The 16,853-nt window shown below is 36.6% G+C and overlaps 2 protein-coding genes across 2 annotated transcripts in view; one reads left to right on the top strand and one right to left on the bottom strand.

Annotated features, from left to right (window-relative positions):
• LOC134650173 (uncharacterized) overlaps positions 1-9,142 on the bottom strand; it is an 84,899-nt gene extending 75,757 nt beyond the window's left edge. Inside the window, exon 1 of the mRNA XM_063505054.1 lies at positions 8,987-9,142. Coding sequence (XP_063361124.1) covers positions 8,987-9,081 — 95 coding nt within the window. The 5' untranslated portion in view covers positions 9,082-9,142. The remainder of the gene's footprint in view (positions 1-8,986) is intronic.
• LOC134650232 (calcium uniporter protein, mitochondrial) overlaps positions 1-16,853 on the top strand; it is a 138,824-nt gene that overhangs the window by 83,137 nt on the left and 38,834 nt on the right. The gene's annotated exons all lie outside the window — the stretch shown is intronic.

Here is a 16,853-nt window from a genome sequence, read left to right as displayed (position 1 = left end):
AGTCATTTATTTATGCTGGTGACTGTACCTACTTCATCCACTTTAAATATGCACCTTCATACATATTTTCATGGTACGTGCATAAAGATAGCTCCCGAAACGTCTTTGCCTTCAGCGATTTGCGAAACTTCCTTTTTATGATCCTTCATTGTTAAGAGAGAAGTTCAGTCCGTGTTCTGAGAGCTCGCTGGAGATAACTGTGGTAACGTAATAATATAAACGACGTATACGTCTTGTCTATCCGCTATTTTAAGCTCAAAAGCAGCAGCTGACAGCTAATTAGATAAGGAGCGACATCTTTTTCTTTCGCACTTAATAGTTACTTATTGTTTTGTTACCAGTTTCGGTTTCAGGCTCGGTTTCAAGAGCCAATTGAAATAACATGTCTAGTATTTTCTTTTTTTCAAAAATGAGATTTTAATCTCAAAATGATATTCTCAATAAAAAAATTAACACAGCTTCTGTTCCCTCTGTAATTATAAATATATATAACTCATTTTTTCTTACTTTAAAAACACTCACACACGAAAATTATATGGTTAATTATGTACATCGTTCCTTTCAAATCGCTATAACTCAAAATGTTGTCAGAGTGGTACCCTTCAATTTTAAAAATCTGTAGCGCTAAATATAATTAAGTAGGTACTTATAGAAAGTAAATATCTATATCAGCCCGATCAGCCGATCTGCAATCTTCCGCGGCTCTACATTATCTGGAAGTAGGTTATCGTGAAGTTTCGTTAGGAGCTACTTCGTATGTATAGATTTTTGATGCCTCATCAATTTGATGTCAGATAGGCATATAAAGCTGTCTAGGTTAACTTTGGAGTTAGCCTAGGTAAGCAGAATATAATTATTCCGTTCGAGTTCGGGGAGAGACGGCAGAAAATGGAACATGGCTTCGAACGTCTCTCCCACCTGTCATCTGTTCCCGACAGTTGTACCGCAGGACGGGTTTCGTATTAATATGGGGCTATAATGATCTGATAGCGGATTTTGCGGTTACACTCATTTCCGTGAAATGGACGTGACGCTTCCTGATTTACAGGATATTTCTCATTATGACTTCTGACGGGTTTGCCTAACTGGGATTTACAAGAAACAGCCTTACGTAAAAGTTTGTCTGAGAATAAAGTATGTAATTGAAGTTACGCCGTAAAAACAGACACGCTCATACTAAAAGGGAAAAGATAAAGGGAATTAAATAAACTCAAAGCACATTTTCTTAATCCTCAACAGACTCTTAATCCTAATTTTTGCTCCGATTCCAGCGTCTTTTCATTTTCATTGAAGATCTCGTAAGATAACGGGTAACCGCGTTAATATTTGCTTTTAATAAGTGATTTTCTTATAAACTAGCAATTTAGTGTTGCGTAGTTCAGCTAGCGTGACGCCATTTGGACTTGTGTGTCATCGGAAAATATGTAGTGTGGAGAAACGCGAGAGCGGCGCACGGTCCGCTGAGCGCTTTTTTACGCGTCCAGCGCCCGCGCGGCTGCGGCCCTGTGCCAGCGGGTGAGATGTTGTATTCTCAATTGCTCATAAACGTCTATGGCTTTAAAAATACAAGTTCAATGTTCGCCTCAAAATTACGGCATTGCTTGATTATGACACGTCGAATAACGGTCAAAGTGGTATTTTGTGTATTCTTTAAATATTCTGTGCGGGCTATAAAATGCTAAAATTAAAAAAACACCGCAAGGAGGTCACTGCTAAAGGTGTTTTTACGAGTAGTGAAAGTGATGTCCGCAGTAATATGATTGATAACAAAATAGATAATATCAAATTATGTTTGAAAAGCATTACAGGGCTGAATTCAAAAATTTAAAAAATCCAGCCACAGGACGGTGTGCGGAGACTGTTTTTCCCGCTGGCAGTGGCGCGCGCGCCGGTTATCAGCGCTCGCGGAGGCGATCTGCGCCGCCGCTTGCGTTCGCGTAAAAACACCTATTAAAATTTTTCTCCCTGACCGCCATTTAAATTGCTAATCGCTCGATGAGCAATAATCGTGAAAATCCTGGTCTTAGACATATTATTAATTGAAATATTTCACTATCAGGCTGTGATATTCGCTGATATTTATTGTAATATAATTTAGTATTCGTATGCATTGACTGATGCTGTTGATTAGTAACTGTAACCTAATGGTGGTTGTTCTGTTCTACATTTTAAATCACTTAATTCGAGGAGTGAAATTAACGATGCGTAAGACAATTTTTACTGATCTCATTATTGGATGGGAAACCACATTGGAGGCAGTGATTTTTTTTATTTATAGTTTAATAAAAGCGGTTAATGTTTACTGTGACGGTTGGTTGGATAAACTGCAAATTGAGTAATCTATAAAAAAAATTATGATACATAGGATACCTCATGGTTGGACAAGTAACTGTAAGAACTATTATTGTATAAAAATGTATGTACATATATATGTAATGTATGTATTATACCTAGTTATCGAGCGGTATGTTTATTTTGGGAAACTATATAAGACACTACATTGTAACATCAACAAAATTTCAACATTGCTATATCTAGTGAAGATCTATACATAATGATAATTATAATGTTAGGTAACTAAATATAAAATGTTAGCACTTCCGTCATGTTTACACAACAATCTATACTTAAATAGGAGGCAACATTTATTTTCACGTCTCTATTTCCGGAAAATTATTTGAAATAGTAATGAAAAACTTTAGGGTAAGTGGTAAATGTGGTAATTTTACTGTAGTTTAGAATTTTGTGGGAGTTAAATTATTTATCAATGTTTCAGCGTTGTTTTTTTTATAAGAATAAATTAACTATCGGTGTCTACATAATAAAACTGCGTCCTCGCCTCCTCCAAGACGGGCCTTCTTAAAAAGCAAAGGGCTGAAGCTAGCTTCCACAGCTACCCTCAAGATCTCATCCCACGTGATTCCATTCTGGACAACTGATTCCCACCTATCCGGCTCACCTTATGGCTAAGGAGCGCTTAGGTGGAATGTAATAACTACTTACCCACACCCTACCATAGGCTGCCCTGCGGGTTACAAGTTAAGGTTAGTGTTAGTACGGCTTACATTATGTGCGGGGATACGTGCAATACGGGGTGCATCACAACTGTACTCCTAGTGGTAAATTATTATTACGGAATGAATAAGAATAAATCATTTTCTTTGTATTAATTGTATCTATTTTGTTTTATACTGGGTTAACCTGTCTTGTGTACAATAAAGTGTTTACATGCATAAATATTATTTACCTAATACCGTGTATTGTAAACATGGCTTAGATTGATTCATTTGATAGGTACCTTGTTAAGCTTCAAAGCTTTGTTGTGAGGTGAGAAGGATTTCAGGAATTCGATACACAATATCCAAGTTGAAAGGGTTGCTAAGTGCGTGTGTGAGCCACAGTATAAGCCTGGTAAAGGGTTTCATAAGCGCCGGCATTCCTTTGTACTAGCACATTATTAGTATCTGACATCACACAATTAAGAGTTGCGTTGGCGTGCATGTTGCCTCGAAACATTAACTATAGTTAATTTAGTTATCCAAGCTTCAATGTCGAAAGGATTAGTGTTCTGTTATAAATTTTCATGATTGTTTTACTTAATAAAACAGTTCAATAAACTTTGACGAATTACTTCATGCAATGCAACATAATTGAGCAGACTTGCTAAGCCTTACAAGGCGGTGATTTTTTTAACCTGCTGCCATATATGTCATATCTTCCGCATAATACGATCGTTTACGCATATCGCTCAGTAAAAAAGCCAGTTATTACATAAACATGGTATTATTTAATTGGCAATTAATGCCGGCCAGCATCTTCAATGCTAGTGGAAAAAAGCCGATAACGGAGATCCAGCTGTATCGCATCCAGTTAGTGATATGCTCTAGTTCGTTCGCTACCGCTTTGCTCGTCTCTCAGTTTAATCAATTCTTCAACAAGAATTATGGCTTCAGACGAAGATTTAAGTCTACAGGCCGTATTTACTAAGTAAATCAAAGTGGCCTGGTTTCGATCAAGGCCTGAATGTGTAATAACTGTGCTTAATTGGTGTTTGGTGGTTTGGAAATTGCGGTTAAAATTCTTGATCATTAATTATTCTAATAACTATCCGTTTTATTGTAACGTTTCTCTCAGTACAAATGAACATGTTGTTCCATAACATACACTCGATATAAATCTTGAAAGCTGGGTTATAAAAATCTTTTAGCTATTTACTCTTAATATCGATCCATTTGAATATTACGTTTAAGTGACTAAATACGTAGCTATTTACATAATTACCAAGAAAAAATGCTACAATAGGAGATAGCGTGTATAATGACAATTTGCGTACTCATAACATTAATTCCAACAGTCTAAAGGACGAACACTGAGTGGTGAAGCTTACTTACAGTTTAGAATAATATAATAATATTATATCAATCTAGCGTTCGACTAGATTTAGTTCAAAACAGTAGCTTACAGGAACTTGTGTTTCAACTCTCGATATTTGTACGTTAGCTACTACACCATGCAGAGTTTCGCGTTGAATTTATTGCTACAAGCAGCTGGAGAAAAGAATTTTTTGAATTATTTTGTAAGCGTAGCGTTTTTCGCGCATATACCGGATTCTGCTGAGTGAGATCCTTTTACGCATACTTCAGCTTTTTGTATTTCACTAATAGGGTTAAAACACGACCTCGGTAATCTGTTCGTCTTGCGTCTCAATATTTCGGCAATTATCTAAATCTATTCCATAAATACAATGAATAATATGTGCTCCTTAACAATTCTTTTCTCGATAAAATTTGTAACTGTTCTCGTCGAAAGTGTTCAAAGTTCTTTCGAGTTGAACTATGGATGAAACTGCATAATATTTCCTGACTTGCTTCGGTATCCGGCGAAGTCTAAGCGTGTGAAATAGTGTAATTGAGATTGCTGGTAGAGCCATGCTTACGAAACTGAAAGAGAATTGTAGACTCTCTATTAGTCTCTACTGCTGTAACTTTGGCGCTTGATTTAAGATTTAATGAGTTTTTTTTTTACTTAAATGACTTTTTAACATAATAAGACCAGGAAAAATTAGGTATAGGAATTTCACGCCAGAGTATATACCTAGGTTAGTATATGAATGAGTACGTGTTACACCTGTGTGATATGAAATATAAGGTAATATTGTTACATAATATTTATATAGACAATCTAATTAGGTACTCAAACCACGGCCACATAAAGAATTGAAGTTCTTTTACTCTTTACGTAATTGAAATTTGGTTTCTCTGCTTTTATTATTGATCTATGCTTGTACCAGTTGTACCTATTACGGAACAACCCAACTTAAACTTGAAATTTATATAATTGCCTTATTTATAATTACGAAATTTAATGGTGTTTTGTTGGGCAAACCCGCGGTTTTATTAGATCCTTGTGCCATAAACCCAATTACAAGGCTACTGTATGAGGTTGTAACAGTTTAGCTGTTGTTTAGTGTTCTAGGCAGTAAAACAACTAGTACATAATAAAAAAACTATATTAAAAACAAAGAAAACGATTTTGTAAAAATAACTAAAGTTGAGGGTAGGTAGATTAGTAGATCTCAGAGGTGGTTCTTTATACAATTTAAAGCGAGCCCGTATTCACTTGCACGCACTTATGAACGAGTGCCACTTCCCTGCTGTGCGCTTGGTGCGGTGGTGGTTGCGCATGTAAGTGGTGGTGACGTCACGGCCTTGAGGTCTTCACGGGTCAGCAGGGCAGCAGGTGGACTCCGGAGCCAGTGTTGGTAGTGTAGGTGGTAGGACCCCTGGAATTTATCATTATTGGACATTTAGTAAAATGTCCGATTTTGCGTTACTGCCTGCAACATTTCGCCGCGTGAAGGAAAAGCGCAAGATGAAAGTGCAGAAAGCAGGAAGGCAAGCTCAAAGCATTAAATAGTGATCAGTGATGTGGTAGAAACATACAAAATCAACTCAGTACTATGGAGTAAGTACTTATGCAATGAAAACTATTAAATTCAAAACATGTAAAGTGGAATTTATATTGACAAACAATAATGTTAGCCTATAGCAATTAAGTTTTACTCTAGTTGTATTTAATCTACACATTTATTTGGAAATTGCAAATCATGATTTCACTTTTTAGGCAAGAGGGTAGAAATTCATTACGTTACAAGGAACAAAGGAAACCAATTGTACAGAATTACTGCGGCGAAGCGTAATAAAAGGATCTTAACTACAAATTAATCTAAGCACACACCTTATTAGGAAGAAATAACTATCTAATGATATAATTAGCACAAAGTAGTTATAAAATATAATTTTGCAACACTCACCCGAGCGGGGGAAAACACTAACGCACAAAATAAATTTAGAAAATGATAGTTTCTGATGCAATTAATTAATTTTCCGACGGCACATTTTGGAAGGGTTGCACGAGAGCATTATTAAAAATTTAGTTGGAGCGAACACATCGCGCCGCCGCGGAAGTCCAAATGGCCGAGCTCCATGCACGGACACCCCTCGCGCCCCGCGATGTCGATACACACGTCACATACGTGTTTCGCGCTGGATAAGCGCCTACATCACCACACGAGCAAATATTACTATAGAATTACTTATTTAGTTAGGCACTTATATTTTAGTTTTACCTAATATAATTTATTTAGTTTTAAGATTATTCTTAGTGTATTTTTATGACAAAATTGATCATTCAAGGAGCGTCAAGACGCTAACGTTACAAGGTGTTTCAATTTTCCGACTACAGCAGCGCCAACGCAGCGCAGTTAGTTTACTAATGGTATACTGAAGATATGATCTATCGTGATAAGGGTTAGCTTTAAAAAGAATGCAACTTATTTCTAAACTCACTTGTTAAACGGGGTAAGATGCGGAAAACTATTATTGCGGCAATATCATGCTCAGAAAATCAGATCTGGAGAAATCAATCCTGATCGTAATTTTTTTTGAGAAATTACAATGTCACTTTTGCGGGAAGTAACCGCATATTCGCCGGGCGAACAACCCGTACTTTCTTTATCTGTACTATTTATCATATTTATTTAGGTATGTACTTTAACGCAAGTTTTTGCCGCAGAGAATGCTCCAAATGGGACTACTTGTGTCCATTCCTTTTTTCAGACACATTTATTGTCTTTTCCCAACTCGTAAACGTGAAATAAAAACGGCCCTTGAAACGTTTTGTGACCCAACGAGCCGCTTATCGTATACTTTTATGACATATACCTGACGTAGGGATAAACAAACGCATGGATATAAAATATGTTTATGAGTGAATTCCGGTGCTTTTTAGGGTTCCATGATAATGTTTAAAATTATAAAAATAGACGGAATAGAACTCATAATGTACCTATTGTACACGGAAACTATAGGAACCAACAGGTTGGTATAATGGTTGGTCGCAAACATTTTATCAATGTTCTAAAGAATTCAACGCGCTCCAGATCGTGGTTTCTATCTGTTACGGTCCAGCTACTGAAAGTTGAAATAGAATGTGGTAATATTATACCTGAAGTGGCAGATATATGTAGTACTAAACATTTATTCTGCGCGCAGCTTTAGCATGTATATAGAGCTTTAGCGCCTATTATAGAATATAGAATCATTATGTATTCGGAAATATTTATAGCTTGAGCTGAATCGATGAATTTCACTCAAATTGGTGCTTAGAGCAAGATGAAATTAAAATAAAAGAACATCTAAAGAAACCCGTTTGTGCTGACCTTCTAATTTTAATACAATTTTACTAACGTTCCAAACCCACTTGGTAAACGTTGTCTCCCGAGTATTCCTTTTAAACCCGACACCACCATTTTCGGCTAAATTCAGCTTTTGTTTATTTACTAAAGACGGAGGCGGTATTCGTTGACAGTTTTAGTACCTATATTTATAATTCAAATTAAAACAATGTTGTTAACGGATTAAATTGCCTTTTACGTATGCATGATTTAGTCCTCGAACATAAGCAATAATCGCTGAAAACGCGGAGAGACCTACACCAACAATATCGAATTTAAACATTTTATAAAATATATTGTCCTTATAAAATACATCACCGGCGAATAACGTAAATACAAGAACGATCGTAAAAATCGTTGAAATAGTCATTATGTACGGCTGGGAAAATAAAAATCTGTTGCATTTTTTTACCCATAATGAAGACTAGACCGTGTATCATAGCTAAAAACAGCTACCTATAGAATTTTAGAACAGTTAGATAATCTTCATGCATCCATTATCCGAACTCAGTCATATTTAGTAAAGATATATGTAAAAATACATAATACATAACGGTCGAAAGCTATTTCTTCAAAGTGAAAACATACGGTCGTCACGGCAGATGCGCCACGTTTCTTGTCATTGTTATGCACAGCGGCCAGTAGGGTAATCTGTGTCGATCGACACTGCGCATTATGCTACTTTCTTAATGTAATTATTAGGCGAAAGGAATCCCTATCTATAATATTATAAATGCGTTAGGAACTCTGTCTGTCTGCCTGTTACCTCTTCACGCTTAAACCACTGAACCAATTTAGATGAAATTTGCAATGAAGAATATGGAGATAGGAGTCCCGGGAAAGGACATAATTATAGGTTAGTTATCCTGGAAACCCAGTAAACCCACCCTCGAAGGGGTGAAAAAGGGGGACTAATTTATGATATGATTGGATATGGAAGTACTTATTCTACGCAGACGAAGTCGCGGGTAGAAGCTAGTATATTTATATCTGTATGAATACATGGTTTTAACAAGTACTTTTTTAATATTTACTGTGGCTTTTTACTAGCCATTTGTTTAGTGTGTATAAATATTTCCCTCACCCATTTTCGCAAGTTTTTGTTAGTCTACTTGTAGCTCGATGATCGTTCATGCACATACGGTGTTGTCTAAAATTTTTAACCAAACTTATGAAGCGTCTAATGACTAGCTATCAAGTAAGTAATTGCAGAGGTCTCAAACATTTAAAAAATTACCTAAAAAAACTCACCTTCGCCTTCTGCTGTAGCTTTTCTTGCGGTCGTGGGCCGGCGGGTCGGATGCGTACGCGCCGCCCTCGACCTCCGCACTATGCCCCGCCCCCATCTTACCCCATACCACAGCACACACCGTCACTAACACAGGCTACCTGCGACACCCCCGCAAATTAAAAACAAAACACCGCGTCAAACTAAATATAAATAAGATTATTTTCGGCCTGTGTCAATTTTTTTCAAGTCACTGAATTTGAATTAGTGTAATGATTTTGACTAAAAGGGTTCGAAGGATCAGGGTGTCGAGGTTTCATCCGCCGCGTTGTTCCCGGGCGGTTCGCGACGCGAATGTGAAGCGTACCGTCGCAAGCGCAGCTCGCGCCCGCCTTACATTCTTAATTGTTGGCGCAAGTGCCGAGAGATCTGAAGCGATAATGCCGTTGACAGAACTTTTTTTTGCCATTTTCATCATGTAAATCCATAAATTACGATGTCGTTAATGAAGCCGACTAGAAACTGTTAAATCACATACTATAAATAGTGAAATATGAAGGCAGTTTAATCGAAATGTGATCAATTTACTTATGCATCATAAACTTTCAATACCAGTGATATAAACATTAATTCGTCACGCACGTTTCGATATCTTTTCAACAATTGACATTATTCTTCATTGCTGAAGCTCGCGTCTGTCTGTTGTGGGTAGGAGATGTTACGAGAACATTAGAGCATTTTTGATGAACAAAATATATAAGATAAGGAAGTCTTCATTTCAAATCACATACATTTAGTAACTGTCACAAATGTAACTGTTATATCTGGAAAGTGATACTGATAACACAAAACACACTAACACACATCTCACCTGATGGTATTTTGAATGACATTTGGAACCTATAACGATTTAATGTTTAGCTGCCGCTGCGCTGTCGGGGTTACTTTGTTTTTATAATTTACTTGTTAAAAATAAATGCTCATTAGGCGCATGTGTCGCATGATCGCAATCTCCTGCGGCTTGCACCGCTGGCGCTAATTGCCGCGATCCGCCTCGGAAATCGCTTCGCTCTCGTTTCTACTAATTACGCGAGCCGCTGCTTTCCCAATGGAAAACGTCGCGGAAGGAGCACTGATCGATGGGCAGCAGGGGACAATGCGAACACGTGTCTGGTCTGCATGTTGCTATATCCGATTTTATACTTATATCGTAGGTACAGTTACCACACGGGATTGTTATGCCATTTATTAGGGTTCTTGCTAAGTTGGAAATTCTATAGCGTTAGTATTGAACAACCAATATAGCTAATACCCTAAATGGCTCAACAATCTCGGAGTGTGATGGTACTTACATCGTACTTATCCTTGCGGACGTTATCACCTTAAAAATCAACTTGAGCACGAGCTAATTTCAAATAGTTTGAAAGTATCAGAAGCAAATCTGAAGTCTTATCCGCATTTCGAATTCATATACTAAAGTAGAGTAGGAGCAAATTAAAAGCTAAACAAAAAATGGACAGTTTCATATCTTATTTCATTATGTAGGTACATATTCGATTAATTCAATCACCCCTCTTATTGGATTCAGTCCGAGTAGAAGAGTAAACCATACGTCAAACACCATTATTACATCTTGGCGTGAATGAAAATTTATTCAGGCGGAAAACATACAGCGAAATCCTCTTAAAATATTTACCTGAAGAACATCTCGAACACTTTATCAGACGGGTGGTGTTCTGGAGCTTCGCGAAATAAATCGCATGGAAGCAAAATCACTTAAAGTACTTAGCGAGATTTTCTTTCGTGTATGTACCGACGCTACGAGTAAGTATTGTTGGAGGAATCATATTGTCATTCAGTTTGTTTTAATCTTATCAAGTTGCATGTATAAGTGTGAGTAGATAATTTTGTTAATGTAAATTACAAGTGTGAAACATTATTGGATTACAGTATACTGTTTTGAATTTCAATACAGGCCGTAAAAAAAAAGGTATAAATAGTGATTCCCTTTTCATTGCGACACTAGTTTGGGTAATAGGGAATAAGTTTTTGGCAAAAATTTCATTTTTGGTACAAGATTTTATCGCTGACTGTACTTTTCTTACGACAGACAACTAATACTCATCGAGACAATTCTAAAAACCCCTAACACAATTAGGTTGCGTTGTTTCATCACAGAGTTCCTATGGCCACCTCCTGTCTCCATCATCAGATCAGCTCGATGGTACCATAATATTGCATTGTCACCCGACTTACATGTGTATGCAAAATTTCAGCTCAATCGGAAACCGGGAAGTGGATCAAATTTAACTTGCAAGATTCCATTACATAGTTACATACAGGTCGACCTAATAAAAGCTTGTTAAAAACAAATATTTACGGACTGTTCGCTCACCAATCCATTAACGCTTCCCTTAATGTAATTATCTAGAATTTAAATAGTTTGCTAAATAGACACTTAGACTTAACTGAAACTTTTCAACTTGTAATATTAAGGAAAATATTTGAGGATTCTGTTATTAGTAAAATGTACATAATTATAGGTTCTGTTACATGCAGTTATAATAAGATATTAAATAATTATAATACTTACCAAGTAAACAGTTACTGTTTGAAACAAGCGTCTAATATTGGGTAGTTAGGTTAGGTAGGTACCTATTTTAAAACTACTACAAAGATTTCCTGAGAATTTTATCGCAAATCAACATCTATAGTTCCTATTTTAGATAGCACAACGAATACCAGCAATGCTTTGACATTACTTGCCGCTGTTGGTTGCTCGGAGACCCCAGGTGATTCGTCTTGTATACTTGCATTGCATTGGTGTTGCTCTAATCTAATACATACAAAGCTTCACTGCCACGCACACTAGTTTGTAAAACTTTTTTTAAAACTACTTTAAACAAAATTAGAATCTTTATATCATAAAGAGGCTTACCTATATAAATATGAAACAGTTCTATATATATTTGCTTGGAACCTAGTAATCTAAACCAACGTAAAATAAATCTGAAAACTAAATTATGTATTCCAACCGCAGTTGCATCATCAGCATTGCGACTGGGACGCTCCACTAGTCTCGTAGAATTATTCAAATTTGCCTCAGAATAATTAATAGCTCAATGTGTGAAGCAAATTCCTATTTATTATTATACTAGCTTTTGCCTGCAACTTCGTCTATGTGGAATTAGAAATTTGAGTAGCTTATTTATTGTTTATCCAATCAACACTTTTTACTTCTTACGAAAAGTTACACGTTAGAAGCAAGTCCTTTTTTAAGAAATTATTGTATCCACATTTACAACCTTCCACCCCCTTTTTACAACCTAACGGGATGATTTCGGAGATAAAAACTATTCTTTTATCTTCCCCATAACTCAAACTATCTCAATACCAAATTTCAACTAAATCGGTTCAGCGGTTTAAGCGTGAAGAGGTAACACACTTTCAAATTTATAATATTTGTGTGGATAGGGTAGGTACGCTGGAGGATTATGTTTATTTGAAAAAAATATAGATAGTGTCACGATTGGGATTGAGAATTTTGCCTTCATGCAGAAATTTAGGAACATCACTCAAAAAAAATTTGCTTCGAGCAACTCGCAGTAAATTGCTGTCACTTGCAAAATTGCACATACTCCAGCGTATTAAAAAACGTCATTTCGCCACGCGACTGGCATTCTCCCCGGCTTTAAGTGGATTCCTCGGGATGGAGCCATTGAGATGAAGAGAATGTCAGGCCGAGGTGTGTTAAGACCTGGCATGCCCGAGACGTGTCGAACTCTCGCCCTTTTATTACCTTGTGTTGGTATTTAATACAATATTTACTTTACTTTGATATTTAAACCCCTAATGCGTCTAATTCCTTAATATTTAAACTTTAAAGCAATCGCGACGACTGCGGTCGATGTAAGAGATTACCTTCAGACTTTTCTTATCTTCTAGTAAGTATAACTAGTCGTACGTTATTGTTATTGCTTAGGGTGCAAGCTTCATTTGTAGTATGACAAGGAGGACAATTCGGACGTACACTTTGAGATCAAAATTATATCTAAATGATGTAATTTGGTTCATTCGCCTGTGCGTCTCGCTCGCGTCAATAAATGTTCGGACTAGGGCTTCCAATACCGGGATCCCGGTATTTCGGGATCCCGGGATCCCGTCTTTTTAAACGCATTTTTCAATACCGGTATTTTTAAAGGCAATACCGGGATCCCGGTATTTAAAAAAATGAGGGAAATGCGCAGTATAAACCCATTAAATCCATTATATTCGGCTGTATCAAAAAGCTTACTAAACGTCAGACGCGTCAGAGGCGTAACACGCGCAGTGCAAGTGTTATATTAAACGTCAAACTTCTATGAAATTACGACGTACAAATAACACTTGCACTGCGTACTGCGTATACTATCAAAATCGTTGCAGACTTTACTTGGTCTAACTCTAACTGGTCTCTAGCCCGCATTTTATTATTGAAAAAAGATCGTTGTCTAATGCGTCAGATAAATATTTGGTGGTTGGTGGTGGATTAATCCTGAAGTTACATTAACACATCAGTAACATTAACATTAACATAATTAGTTCGTATAATTTTATCAAAAAATAAAACGAAAGAGCAAGGATAACTGAAATAATGGCAAACCAATTTTGACGGAAATTTTAAAAAATGTTGTCTAGTTGGTTAAGTTGGACTACAAATGTGACTGGTGAGGTGAAGTCAACAAATTGGATAAAATTATTGCCAACCTGGAGTGTGAAATAAAATTATTGCAGATGGCGGCATTGATTGTTTATTGTTGTAATAGCTTTTAGGACATATCTGGTATTCCAGTGAGCCTTTCTAATTCCCCTTTTTAATAAAACTATATATTTTTAAGCGATTCATATCCAATACCGGGATCCCGGGATCCCGGTATTGATGAAGACAGTTTCGGTATTAATACCGGTATTGTGAGAAGTCCGGTATTTGGAAGCCCTAGTTCGGACACGTACGAGCGTTTTTGAAACAAATGTAAGTTTGAATTGGCCTCAGGAACTATCAATTTAAATGCTGGCCGCGGTGAAATAGAATTGTCGGGCCAGTGTATTCGTAGAGAAGTTAATTTAAAATGTTATCTTCGTCCTATTCGCTTGATTCTGCGAAGATGTTCGATAGTTTAATTTATAGATTGTTGCATATTAAACAAACACCCTTTATTTAGATATTAAACAAACTCCGTTTTTAAATATTCCATTAATAAAAAAAAAGAAATTCAATTCCTCAACATACCATTTAATAATTTGATACCAAGTTTTGTGTGATACGAAAATTATTACTAGTGGCTCTGTGAGCTGTAGACCTCGTAGTGAGGGTGTTAAGTGAAATGACCTTTTTTTGCTTGATTAAAGCATGAAACTTGGCACAGTTGTTCCTTATATCAAAATAAGCCGATTAAGATCGGTAGCCCGAGGGACCCCCCGCTTAAGCCCGAGAGGGGGGGGGGGTCAAGTAGCGCCCCGCCCGGCTTCATTCTAAAAATTCTAACAGGTCCCGTTTAGCTAATAGGTCATATTTGGTATCAATTTCGGATAAATAAATAACGTAGAATTCATTTCTGGTATAAAAAATTGCAATTTGTTGAAAAAAAAAACACAAAAAATCTAATTTTTCAAGTGTAATTTTTGTTTTTTATTTATTGTCAAAATTAAACTGCTTAGTTTTTCTACATACAAAAAATATGACAATAAAGCCTATTTAATGCAGATTTTAAAAACATAACTTTTACTAACCTTTATTAAAAGGAAATTGCATAAAAAAAACTTATATCGTCTCGCGCCGGTGAATATCTTTTTACCGACATCGGCATTGATATAGACAACATCCGAAGTGCACACTCTGGAGACCGATTAAATGTATTGTTTATTGTTGTAGATTCTATTATAAAGATAGAAAAGCGTACAATTTTTTTTAATGTGTCGTTCAGTGAAAAAGGGACCTTAAAAAAATTATCACAGCCAGCCTCGTGTTTGTATAGAAGCATACTCGTATTTAGTTAATGCCAACCACTCCATGGACTCCATGGTCCCTGTTCTCAATTAATAAGAAGTAAACTGTAAGTATTCTTTAATATACTTGCTTATTACATTATACCACACTTAAATTTTGCGTCTTGTGTATTAATACAGTTCCTTCCCCCGACACATGAATGGGTAAATTTCGTCATTCACGTATATATGTCAGTTTCAACTTCAACCATATTCTGGCCACAGCAGGGTTGTCAGAACAGTTTGGAAACAGTCGTCTGCTCCTTGCTTTCATTCCGAAGAAGACGGACTGAGCAAGTTTAAAGAGGAACTAAAGTCTGACCCCAAACATATAATCCTATCCTGATAAGGCTGCTTCTATTTCAGTAGTCGATTCATGTAAATAATTATTTCGGGCATTTTTTAATTATTTTGCAACGGCTTTATCTGTAAGTATCACTTTACTTTGCTTTACAAGGTTATTTCACCTATCATCATATAAAGGTATAATAAAGTTTTGGCGAATGCTATTTATTTACTGCTATTGCTCCATCCTGTAGGAGCTTGAATCCTTGTATCGGCCAGGCTAAAAAGGGTCCATGCTTAGATCTCACTTTTATACACCTTATATTGAATGGGGAACCCGGGTTCAAATTCTAGAAGGCATTTATTTGTCTGTTTAGCGTGAATACTTGTTCCTGAATTACCTATGGATGTTTTGAGTGTATGTATCAAATATATATGATATATATCACGTAGTACCCACATCACAAGTCTTATTGAGCTTACAGTATTACAAGGTCGATCGAGAGAATGCTTGGAATACGAGTACGACTCCTGGTTTTTCAGGGCCCGATAGAAATAAATTAGAGTTTAATTTACCATGACGGTAAGCTTCACTTATAACCACTGATCTTTTAGTGAAACTCATTTCTTTACCACTAGGTAAATCATTTTGAGACACTGTGTTGACAAAACTTCGAAGAGTTAAAAGTCCTTATTTATGCCATCGCGAAATTGTGTAGAGAAACATGTCACAAGTAATGTTCCTCGTGAGATTCCGAATAGTCCAAGAACCATGAAAAGTCCGATTCATTTAATATGATGGCCCTAGTTGCAGATGCTGTAAAACAGTCATTGCAAGGTATTGATACGCACAGTTGACACGAACGTAGTCATAGCAGCTAGACTAGATTCATGCGTACGAATATTTCCCCAACTACAGGAATTGTGGGCTCACGTTGACACAGTGGAAATGTACAGGCTTTGGAGCCTATGTCAAAAAGACAGTGATAAGTGTGTATCGTGAAATTTGCTCATAGCTATCGTCAGGCGCTTACAGTGCTTCGAACATTTTTTAATTGTCATCGTTCACTTCAATTCCGATCTTTGTACAAGCTATACCTTTTTTAATTAAATTAATTTTGCATGTATTTGGGCATTTGATTTACACCATCATATCCTCTAAAGATATGAAATGGTGGCCCACGAGGGGAATTAAAGAAGAATCCGCGAAATAATCAATAAAATGTACAATAATTAAATACGACATCGGCCGGCGCGACGAGTAACGGATCTTCAACATCGCAGTTCAAGTCTAGAGGATTGCTGTTGTATTCTGGAGCTACCAGGGGATGTCTAAAGTCACCAGACTTCAAGAAGCGAAGATCTCCAAACCAGGGTTCGACCAGTGAAACGGCTAAAGTTCACATCGAGCAGTTACGTTCGTACGCCGCCACCAAAGATAAGTGTCTATCCTTCATACAAATTCCAATAATCCTAACAACAGGCAATATAACTATTCAAAATATATCTTCATTTGTGTAAATCAAGTGATTTCAAAGCTATAATTACGTATAAAAACCTTAAATTAGTGCAAAAGGTGCA

This window comes from Cydia amplana, chromosome 8 (genome assembly GCF_948474715.1).
Source record: "Cydia amplana chromosome 8, ilCydAmpl1.1, whole genome shotgun sequence".
NCBI lineage: Eukaryota > Metazoa > Arthropoda > Insecta > Lepidoptera > Tortricidae > Cydia > Cydia amplana.
This window is presented reverse-complemented; position numbering and strand designations above follow the sequence as displayed.